This window comes from Bison bison, unplaced genomic scaffold (genome assembly GCF_000754665.1).
Source record: "Bison bison bison isolate TAMUID 2011002044 unplaced genomic scaffold, Bison_UMD1.0 scf7180017864461, whole genome shotgun sequence".
Taxonomy (NCBI): Eukaryota; Metazoa; Chordata; class Mammalia; order Artiodactyla; family Bovidae; genus Bison; species Bison bison.
Window position 1 is genome coordinate 656,854 of NW_011495023.1, and position 12,350 is coordinate 669,203.

Consider the following 12,350-nt stretch of genomic DNA (forward strand, 5'->3'; position numbering starts at 1 on the left):
TTCACCCAGACTCACGTCCATCGAGTCGGTGATGCCATCCAGCCATCTCATCCTCTGTTGTCCCCTTCTCCTCCTGCCCCCAATCCCTCCCAGCATCAGAGTCTTTTCCAATGAGTCAACTCTTCGCATGAGGTGGCCAAAGTACTGGAGTTTCAGCTTTAGCATCATTCCTTCCAAAGAAATCCCAGGGCTGATCTCCTTCAGAATGGACTGGTTGGATCTCCTTGCAAGTCCAAGGGACTCTCAAGAGTCTTCTCCAGCACCACAGTTCAAAAGCATCAATTCTTCGGTGCTCAGCTTTCTTCACAGTCCAACTCTCACATCCATACATGACCACTGGAAAAACCATAGCCTTGACTAGACGGACCTTTGTTGGCAAAGTAATGTCTCTGCTTTTCAATATGCTATCTAGGTTGGTCATAACTTTTCTTCCAAGGAGTAAGCATCTTTTAATTTCATCATACTGAGGTTTAAAAAATAAAATTCAATTAAACACTGAGCTTGAGCTAGATGTACTCAGCCAATAATAAATATAACAAATCAACCTAACATGATGCAGATCATCATATACAAATATGATGTTGCTGGCCAATTAGCAATAACAAACATTGCTTGTTTTGTTTTCTGACAGCTATTCATATTATTCCTGGTCCTACTTAGGACAGAGGAGATAGACTTTAGGCACAGCTGGCAAAACAATGAGAAATGCCATCCCAATTTTCCACCAGTTTGAAAAAGCAAACATGTAAGTCATACACTGAAACCTATCCCTTGTTAAATCAATCGTTCCTACTCCAATCCCTCACTGCAAGCCAGGCCTGCTTTTCTCTAAGGCGCTTCTTTAGCACGCCGTTGGCATCTATAGCAGACAGGATAAGGAAGGAATGAGCAGACTGCAATCCCTGAACACTCCCTAGTGGCTTCCTCTGCTCCACAGAGTCCTCTTGCTCCAAAACTACAGAGGGTGTCGGAAAGGTGGAATTTTATATTAGAACTAAGTCTCTCAAGGCACTATGCTGACCTTGATGCTCTCGAGTTTCCTTCCAGCTCTATAATCTCTGTGGTTCTGCTCCTTGCATCTTTCCTTCCTAATCTTTGCTGAAACTTTGAGAATTGGTCATTTACACAGCAGAGCTATTGAGCCTTCCGAGTCAGGCCTTGGGCTGCACCAGGAGCTGTAAGGCATGAAACCCCAGACAGCACACCCTCTCCCAGGGCTCCATCCGGGTTCCCTCACTCAGCCAAGAGCTTTGTGGCAGCATTATCAATTCCCAAGAGACATGGGATAAAGAAAGGGCAGGGGGCCATCACTGCTGCTTTCAGAGCAGATTACACATTGTGAGATAAATGGGAAAACATGAGTATGGTGAGCATATTATGCCAAGGAATTATGCTCAATTTTATTAGGTATGATCATGACATGTGGTTATTTTAGACAATATGTATAAGTGTTGCATACCCAGAAGAAAGGAGGAATGAGATGACGTGATGTCTGAGATCTGTAGAGCTGCTTAAAATTCTTCCACAAAAAGGGAAAAAGAAAAAATTTTTTAATATAAATTTTGTAGCAAGTGCTACAAAATCTTAATTTTAGGTTTCTATAAATGTCAAAGTCTTATTCTACTCTTACATATGTCTAAAATCTTTCATCACAAAAGAAATGATAAGTTCCCATTACCCATTTAAGGATTATATTACTTCCAAAGGCTGTATGTTTAACTTTTAAGACTACCTGTATATACAGTAATTTTGCTTGTCACTATTTTGGCTTTAGGAAAGGGTTTTCTCCTGGCTTGGTGATATAAAATAGACTCTCTTAATTTATCACCAACAGTTTTTCCAGGGGGAGAGGAGAGTAGACTCTAGTCTTATATACGTATTAACATATACACTTAGACAAGACTCCAGCTTCAATTAAAAAAAAAAATCAACATAAAAAGTAATTCAAAGCAAGAAAATACACAAATCACAGTACTCAAACCTCAACGATCTTCCATGCCAGCCGCTAGCCCTTGGGTACTGTTACCACATGACCTCTATTTGCTTTTGGATACAGACAGAGGAGGGGGCAGGCTCCACTGATACCTGGGAAGTTATAAAACAGAAAAACTGCAAATGAGAACTCTAGCCTCCCTCCATCAGTCAGCAGAGCAGAGATATGAGGGCCAAGAGCAAGCTCAAGTTTTCACATCTTTATAACTGGGATGATTTGCAGCGTTAACTTGATTAGCAGAAGCCCTGGATAGGCAGAACTACTATCGAATGACCAGAGGCAAAGGATCAGACCCACTGAAACTTTGGGTTATATCTTTTGTTCTCACACTATTTAATGATAAATAGACCATGTGAAAAGGAAAGTAAGTGTCATAAATTCCATTTTATACAAGACTGAATTTAAGTCTAAAACGTCTTGGAATTCACAATCCTCTAGTTTAAAATAAGTGGCAAGAATGTACAGAATATCAGGAATTATTCAGAAGAGTCAGTCACATTTAGCATACATTATAGGCTTAATGAATGAAGATTTCAGCTTGATTTCCTAATCCTTCTATCATATAATATTGCATAATAATGAATACTCAAATGAACTGCTTCAGGCATCACAAGAATCTAAATTGATAATAATGTTTAGAAAATTTTGACTCTTAAGAACTGTGTCCTAATTCTACAAAACATCATGATCCATAAAAGATTTATGGCCTCACATCCATGGAGGACAACTCTTATTTAATCAAAAGAATCAATGAATCAGCATACAGATTTCTTCTTAATCTCTTAACATTCCTAGTATGTGAAAGATAAACACCGTGATATATTTTTTGATCAAGTATTTTAAATATACGGAAAACAGAAAAAGATAGCAGGTCTATGAACTTGCTAGCCAGATGTAATGACTATCAACATTTGATGTACTTGAGATTTTTAAGGAAGTAAACATTATGAATGTAAACCACAGCCTTTTCCTTGCTCTGTGGTTCCGTCTTCTCACAAGTCTCTATCTCTGAGCCCTTCTGTTCTAGTTAACTCTTCAAACTTACCCACACTCCTATTTAACACATCAAACTTACCCCAGGTCACACTCCTTTGTCTCCCAGACCCATCTTTCTCTTTCACAGGAAAATTTCTTGAAGAATCTATACTTCCAATTTCTACTTTCTCTCTTAATTATTCTGTAACCTACGAAAGCCTGGTTTCTGTTAACTGGACTCCTATGAGATTTCAAAAACCTCATTAATCCGAGGTTATTTTTCAGACTCTACATTACTTGACCTCTTCGGCAACTTTTGACCAAGGCTCACAGAGCTGGGTGTCACCCAGGCTGAAGGCTGGAGGAAAAGGCACGTGTAGAGGACAGGGAAGCAGTACCTACAGGGAGAGAAGCAGGCGCAGGAGGAAGAGTTGCTCTCAACTAGCACTTCAGCAAAAGGTGAACTACAGATCTGGAATCACAGTTATAAAAACTCTAGTTGCCATTTTTATCTTTTCTGAAATTTTGTCACCAAGGAAGGCAGGACTGGACTTCCCTGGTAGCTCAGACAGTAAAGAATCTGCCTGCAATGCAGGAGACCCAGATTCAATCCCTAGATTGGGAAGATCCCCTGGAGAAGGAAATGGCAACCCACTCCAGTGTTCTCGCCCAGAGAATCCCATAGACAAGAGCCTGGCGGGCTACAGTCCATGGGGTCGCATAGTCAGACATGACTAGGTGACTAACAACACACTTGGTACTTTGAAATGGTAAATATTTGTGATGTGTGAAAAAGCATGATACATAACTGTATGACCTTAATTACATAAAAATGGACACTTGGTTGTGTAAATACACAAATGAGACCTAAAAGGATGCATCAGATGGTAAAGTGCTTATGATTCTGGATGACTTTGGTTTTTGTTTTGGTTTCCTATTATGCACAGGTTAACTTTTAAGAAATAAATGTGATTTTAAAAACCTTAAAAGAAAACTCTAGAAGACCCCAGATTAATCAAAAGATATATGTATACTCTATTAATATTCTTTTTGCAGACAAAAAGACAATAGGATAAACATCAAGATGCTAACTAACAACAATTAAATTTCTGCATGTAAAGACTACAGGTGGCTTTAATTTTCTTCTTCATTTAATAATACACATTTTGCCAACTTTCTACAATGAACCTTTTTTTTTTAATGAGAAAAAGGCTGCTTTCTTGAAAACAGCATGGTCTGCATGCCTGTTTTCCAGGGTAACAGAGAAGGGTGTTGCCAGGGAGATGCAGCTCCACAGAGCACTTGTTAGGAGGAAACCCCAGGGAGCAAGTGGGTGTTGAGAGCCTGAAAGAGGAAAGAAGGGCAGGCTGAGTGCAGGGCGTTTTGGAAAAGTCCAGACCATGCAGGAACCAGGCTGGCTGGAGACAACCCAGGAATTGCCTGGCACTGCCGAGGGCTTTCCAGGCAGCCATCGGTCCTTCCTAGTCTCTCTTCCAGATACTGCAAAGTCTCTCTACTGCTCAAACTCACGTCACTGTGATGCCACCCACTCCCGGCTTGCTCATGTCCCACCCAACACCACCTGGCCACAGGTATCCTGCTTTGGTTAACACTTAGAACACGGGATGGTCCACTCTCTCAGATGCATACCACCCTCCACTTAACCCTGACCAGCTCCACTTCCCAGCCCAGACACAGCGCCACTTGTCCTCAACATCAGCAGTTCCTGCCCCCATCCTCTGCCTTCTGTATACTCTTCCCTGGCCTAGAGAATAGGATTCTCTCTCCTTATATACCCAGTGACCTCTACTCACCCTTCATAATAAAACCCTCTACAGAGCACTCCGAATATTCAGGAAATCAACCCTGAATATTCACTGGAAGGACTGATGCTCAAGCCGAAGCTCCAATACTTTGGCCCTTGATAGCGAAGAACTGATTCACTGGAAAAGACCTTGATGCTGGGAAAGATAGAAGGCAGGAGGAAAAGGGGACAACAGAAGATGAGATGGTTGGATGGCATCACCGACTCAATGGACATGAGTCTGAACAAGCTCTGGGAGATGGTGAAGGACAGGGAAGCCTGGTGTGTTGCAGTCCATGGCGTCATAAAGAGTTGAACACGACTGAGCGACTGAACAACAGAGTGCTCCTGGTCACCAGGCTGCTTCCCCTCTGCACAGCTCTGTCATTTCTATGTAACGTCTTACAGCACTTCTTACGTGGCGAGACTTATCCCTTAAACACCCCTCCCCACTAAACCGTGAGATGGCAAGTCCAGGAAATCCACAGCCTCATGCATCCAAAACACCACCCAGATATGGAAGGGGCTCAGTAAGTGGTTGATGAGCTAAATAAATATATCTGTTTTTACTATATATTTTTATAGATATTTCAGAAATGAAGTTTAAGAGCTGAAAAACAGCTAACTGATATTGGTACTCTCTAAACGAAACCAATTCAAAGTTTAAGGCCTAAGTAAAGATTAAACCAAGTATATACTGGGCAAATGGCAAGATTTCTGTCATCTTTAGAGCTGAGAATATAAAACTACATCAATCTGGAATTACCAACCGTACCAAATAGTAATCTGAGGACTACACACGATGCAGGGGGTTTTGTTTCTCCTTTACATAGTGTCTGTTACAACGCAAAAGTAATTCAAACACATATCTTCTCTTTGAAGGCAAATCAGTAAGAATGGCTGATACCCAGGCAACAGGGGAAACTTATGATCAATGGCAGGAAAACAGAATCTGCATGTAATTCTCATACTGCGCGTAATTCTCACTTCCACACAGGCTGACTTTCGTGGGTGCCTGCCTGATGCCTACGTTGAGTTTACCTGAGCTAAAGTGGGGATTGAATTTTGACCAGTCTGCGTCTGCATGTGAGCAGATTCGCTCTCTGCCACAGAATCTGGTAAACTTCCATCCTGCTGAGAGTCAATTGTTTCCATGGTCATTTGTCTGAAAAGACAATAAAAAGGAAGAAGAATTAAGGCCCTATCTGAAATACCTGTTTTCACCTGGCTTTCTGGTTGATATTCATTTCTATCATCCAATTATTCTACCTTGTTTTTCAAGAAATAGATTCAGTGGCAAAGCTCTAACTCTCCAAATGTAAAGGCACCTTCTCTGCTCACTGGATATGAACACTATACCAAGGGAGCAATGTCCCATGGGAATTAGTTTATTTGAAAATTTTTAAATCTTACAATAAAGTCTCCTTGATAATTATTTTAAGCTCTCTATCATAAATTAGTGATAAAGTTAGGTTTTATATTTTACATGAAGTTTAAATATCCTACGACTCTCATGGCCTAATAAACCTGCTTTATACTATGATTTAGTATGAAAGAATTTCCACATTACCTACATTAAATGTGTTAGGATATAAAGATGTGTCTGGCTTTGTCAGCACTAAATAGTTTCTGATTTAAAAAAACCTGTCAAATTGAATCACTGAGTGGACCACTTGTCCTGCAGCTCCTCCTTCACTTAAAGTGGAGAATCTAATTTTTCCAGGAAAAACTTGTAAATTTTTATCTTATAATTTCAACTTAAGTTAATGATTTCTATATAGGCTCTTCCTAGACAGAAGGTAAGCCACATTATAATGTTAGCCTACTACGAGAACATATAAAATGCAAACAAAATCAACAAAAAAAAATTTTTTTAACTTATAGGAACTACTCCCTGCAATTGTGTATCTTTTCGATCGTTAATAATATAGTGTGTTTTTTTCACCTCAGTAGCCTAAATATATATCCCGAAAGTCTGCAGGCAACTTAGAACTTTAAATTGAAATGTCCAGACGTTTTTTCCAGATTGAATTCTTCTGCATTTCAAGAGGCGTCACCTGAATCCAAGCCTTCTGTTCTCAAAGCTGTCTGCTGTAGCCTGCACTACACCTCGAATTACTTCTCTCCATTCAGACAGTTGAATACTTAGAACTGACCGTGACAGTTTAGAGCAATTATGAAAATCTAGAGTCTACTATGAAAAGACGTCTTTCCCTCAACGTTCTCCAATTCTTTTATCTCTTATCATTTCCCAGCATGGACTTTCTAATTCTAGGTAAGCAGAGGGCATCCCCCTGCAAAAACTGCCAATTCCTGAGGTTCCACTTTTGCTTGTAAGCAGTTTCCAAGGAGAATACCTAGAACATTTGATTCTGCAGGATATGAAAAGGTATTATCTGGGCAAAGAGTGTAAGAGGAAAAACGCTTGGTCAAAGTTTAAAATATCTGGGATTAAAAGGGTTTCTTGGCCGCAGAACTTTCTCTGAAGCTTGACTATTCCAGTTTGACTTGGGAAGGATGATGCAGATCCAGTCAATAGCATTTTCCAAAAGAACCATTCCAAACCCTTTTCCCACAAAGCGAGTCCTAGCAGAAATGGTTTGGAAAGAGTGTGAGAAATGTTGTCTTATGCTACTTATACCTTTATTAAAAGCTCTCCAGGTTTTGTCAAGAACTTGAGTTTCCACTCAAAACATTATCCTCTGAAAGGCCTTCCCCCTTTCAGAAACATTCCTTTAGCACCATCTACATGACAGACCCTGAGAATACAAAAATCACAATCCTTGCTCTCAAGGACACTGTTCTCCACTTGGGCCTTAGTTTCTCCAAGAGTCCTCGGACAACCTGACTTAGAATTGACACACACACTTGTAAAGGAAAAAAAAGCAGATTCCCAGGCTCGACCCTAAACCTACTGATTCAAACTTTCTAAGGGGTCTAATTTTTATATCTAAGAGATTCTGATAGCTATTAAAATTTGAGAACAACTTAGCTTATTGGTAAATGCTATTGGTTAGACCCGTAATGAACACAAATTGTGGGAAGGGTGCTATGTATGAAATGCTAGGGGAAACACAGGAAAACTGAAATAGGCCTGAGGATGGGGCCATATGAGTTGTATGCTGAAGGAGAAGGTAGAAAAGATCAGGACAACCAAGAGAGGAAGGAAAATACAGAGCATGTTTGGAAGACAGAGTAGCTGACTGGAGCAGACAATCTGGTGAGGCATGCAGGAGCCTGCTAGTTTTCATCCTTAATAACTTCTAAAGGGCAATATAGTTAGTTCTTCTTATAGAGGTGAGGGAAAGGAGACATAAAGAGGTTTAGAATCTGATTTTCAACAAAGGGATTGAGTGGCAAAGCCAAGTTTTGAACCAAGGTCTTTTCCCAAAGCATATTCTCAATGACCACACCAAACCGCCATTCAATCTCTCTCATAACATGAGCTCACTTTATCTTCACAGCCTAATCTCCAGTCACTCCATTCCTTCCCACATTCTGCAATCCAGCCTCCTTACAAGCCATGTCTTTGGTCAAATACACATCTTAGTTCCCCAATTCTAATTTTCTATATCTGTACTTCTCTCTTCCTCGGATGCCCTTCAGTCTTGCTTTGTCCAAAGGGCACATTTCTACTCATTCTTCAAAGTCTGGATCAAGGACACCATCTTAAAAAAGTCTATTCTGATAGCCTTGGGCAGAATGATTCTGTCCTGAGTTCCCAAAGCATCTTGTGCAATCCCTCCATTTCAGCACTTGTCTAGCATATTCATCTGTCCACAAAGTTCTAGCAATAGTGTGAGGAACAGACACAACATCTTAGATTTCAATGTATTCCCAGTGCCTAGAATAGAATCTACCATAATCATTAAGTGAGGGAATTAATTAACCAACTATTCCAGAAGACTATAGGACTGTTAGGTGTTACTAAGATAATAAGAAGATGGTTCAGAGAGGTTTGGTGTCTTTCTCCAGGGCTCACAGAAGACTGCATGATGGGGGTGAACAGTAGGTCTGGTGTTTGTGACTCCAGGGTTCCTCCTACAGCTGGTACCCTGAGCAGTATTCCCGTCTAGACACGTCTTACAAAAACGGTGTGCTTCTCAGTATGCTGTCACAGTCTTCACTCAGATGGGATGTAAAGACTCTAATTTTATGCCATGTTATTCTCCTGGAGTGCCTTGTACAGGGCCCGGTACATGTCATTCAGTCCAAGTTTGTTACTAAATCAATTTATTTGAAAGTAAAAATCTACAGAAGAGCAGGTCAGTACTACCAATTTACACAGCCTGTCATCTTCAAATAAGTTCATTCTGCTGATCTATATCCAACTCCTCTCCAGTACAACCTCCTAAACCCACTAAAAGCCAACCCCAGACCAAGACTCGGGGCAGAAGATTCAACTAACATTGGAGTGCTCAACGTGGATCAGGCACTGTACTGGGCATTTTCAGACACTAACCCAGCAGGAAATAAAGGGCCCAGACCTCAGATGGAAATGACACATATCAACACTAATATCTGTAAATCAGTCTCAGCTAGTTCCAAAGGAATTTGTTTACCAAGTGTAAGAGATAGAGCCATTTAAATCTTGCACTGTTCACTTACCTACTTTACAGCAAAAATTAAAGAGGTGAATCATACAATACTTTCCCCCAAATCTCACTTTCTATACCAAATTTTAAACACAGTTGTACTAGTATTAATAATCTGTATATTAATTAATTATATAATATTTCAATCTTAAATACAAATGAGAAAAAGACCAATTAGGAAATAGAAATTACAGAATATTTAAAAATAAACACATACAAAATGATAAAAACAAAAAGTTAAAAGTCCATTAAGCACTATAATCTACAAGTAAGCAAAATACTGGCAAACATTTGGTTCTACGATTCTAAAGAACAGATAAGGATTTGCTAACACAGGCATATTTAAACTTATAAATGATTAATGGTAGTAGCAACATGCTTATGAAAGTTAAATATTTCTTCTGAAATCTTTATTTATTAGCAAACCATTCTCTTCTCCAGTAGAAAAGTAAATGTTATCCCAACATGTTTTGAAAAATTGGGACTCATTTTAATAAATGTTAACATAATCATTGTTTTAAAAGAACAGGATCCACCCAGTTGCACAATTTTCAAAGTCTTCTAGGGTGAACTGCCTTTAGTGGGGGTAGCATTGTATTTGTGGATTACTCTGTTATTTTCTAGGTTTTTAATAGAACATCTATGTCATATTTCAAAAACTCCCCAAAATACTAAACTACAGCAAACAGTACAGTACAGTTTATATATGTTTTATATAACACACTTTGAAGAAATGAATACAAAGCAGTATATTTGTAAAAATTATGTTTTTACAATTATAGAAATATTGAGATAATTAATGACCAAAGTTATCTTGGCACACCTATGTACCAAGCACACACAAGATATTTAAAAAGAAGGAAAAATGAGAAGAAAAAGGAAAAGAAGTTTTGAAAAATTCTATCCTAGGTACCCAAGAAGATATTCTTAAAAGAAAGGATGAAAAAAAAAAGAAACAAAGAAAAGACATACAAGCCAAAAATATCTACATGAAAAATAAAAGTAGTTTCCTAGTTATAATTAAAGTGTACAATTAATAACTTTGAAAATCTTAGTTGTATCCAATTTGCAAAGACAAATTATACAGTGGAGCAACTATATTTATCCATGCAAAACTTTTTCACCTGCTTAAAAAACAGAATCCAGCAACAAAAGGAAAAATGATTAAAGTTGTTTTTATTATCTCTTTTTAAATAGTTCTATTGAAACTGTCATGAAAAATTCATTTTCTTTTTGCTGCTAGACCCCACTGATGAACCAGAATGTCTCTGAAAATCACTAAAAGAGAATCTGAAAAATAATATTTGGATTTCCAGAAAACATTGGTAGAGATGTGCTGTTTTATAACTTTAGGTACAGGTGTTGAAAATGAAAACTCTTCTCCACTTTCATATATATCATCTCCTTTCTAACTGAAAAGGCCAGCACTTAGAACAAGCTGACCATGAAAGACCACTCAACTCCTACGTTGCCTAGCACAACTCATGGGAGAAGACAAACTCCCTAATTGAACAGCTGAGCAATTTGGGTACATACTACTACAGTTTTATTTTAAAATGTATACATATATATACATATATATACACACACACCCATATACATACACAAACACATACACACATATACACACACCATTAATTTATCCATTTTAACTTTAAGCTGAGTAGAACTTTCAAAAGAACAGAAAAATAACATATCCACCTACCTTAGATTTGTCTTCATATATTTTTTCCTGCCACATTTGCTCATTATTAAGACATTTATAATCAATGCTTTGCTCCTTCTTGTTTTCTTCTTTATTTATCCTGCAGTAAAATTATAATGTTGAATCGGGGGATCATAAGATTTTATTTAAAAAAAATTAAAATCTCTCACAACTACAGCAAAATACCCTAGTTTCGTAAAACTAAAAAAAAAAAAAAAGCATAGAAAGCTGAAAATGATTGTATTTTTTTTTCAAACTTATTCCTACCCAATTTCTTATCTTTGGAGGGAAAAAAATTTTCAGAAAAATTAAATTGTATGCTATTTACCAGATGATTTTCTATTGAACAGAGCAGTGCTGATTGAAACATTTAATACACACTGCAACGTGCTTCTATCAGCTCTATTTTACAATGATAATAAACATTTAATAAACTGAATGAATTATTGTTTTCTCAAATTTCATTTCACTGAAACAAATTTGTCAACTGTTTTTCATATACCTTAATTTCAAAACTGGGTTTTGTTAAAAAAAATTTTAACTCCAAAAAGAATAGTAATTTTTCCTTTAAAATCTCCTCTGACAGCCTTCAATCTACTTTAAAAAGCTGTCTTAGACACTGTAGAAATTAAACTCCATTTATTTTTTTAACTAATATCTCTTTAAAATGTACATTTGACATGCTGCTGCTGCTGGGCTGTGTGTGCTCAGTTATGTGTCTGACTTTTTGCAACCCCATGGACTGTAGCCTGCCAGGCTCCTCTGTCCATGGAATGCTCCAGGCAAAAATACTAGAGTAGGTTGCCATTTCCTCCTCCAGGGGATCTTCCTCACTCAGGGATCCAACCTGCATCTTTTGTGTCTCCTGCACTGGCAGGTGGATTCTCTACCACTGTGCCACCAGGGAAGCCCTCGACATGCTGAATAAAATAAAATCGACAAAGAAAAAGACCAAAGGAGAGCAGTGAGCTCTCAATTTATTTTAGATTTGAAAGGACAAACACTGGCATTCCAAAGTTTCTTCCGGGCGTCTATGCCAGCAATGGGTGCTCTGCCACAAACAGCCTATCTTCAGGGCTCCCTCATAATGGCCCCTTTATAATGATGTTACACCGTCTCACCCAATTTGGAAACTGAGTTGGCAGTCAGGTGTGCTACCCCTCACTAGGGGCACTAGGACGATGATTGTTGTTGCCACCTGCCCCCAATCTACAATAGGGATGAGAAAAGGTAGGGCATTTGAATCAAACCCCCCGCACCCGCCTCCGCCCTGACCCC

At 38.6% G+C, this 12,350-nt stretch overlaps 1 protein-coding gene across 9 annotated transcripts in view; it reads right to left on the reverse strand.

The window, feature by feature from the left end:
• Positions 1-12,350, reverse strand: part of CREM (cAMP responsive element modulator) — a 67,992-nt gene that overhangs the window by 44,766 nt on the left and 10,876 nt on the right. For 6 of the 9 annotated variants that reach the window (XM_010859859.1, XM_010859852.1, XM_010859850.1 and 3 more), the window contains exons 2-3: positions 11,073-11,172; positions 5,814-5,937 (exon numbers count right to left, since the gene is read on the reverse strand). The exons of 1 other annotated variant lie outside the window; for it this stretch is intronic. In XM_010859859.1, the coding sequence (XP_010858161.1) occupies positions 5,814-5,937; positions 11,073-11,116 (168 nt within the window). In that variant the 5' untranslated portion in view covers positions 11,117-11,172. The remainder of the gene's footprint in view (positions 1-5,813; positions 5,938-11,072; positions 11,173-12,350) is intronic. 2 more of the 9 variants (XM_010859853.1, XM_010859856.1) reach the window with 1 other exon arrangement.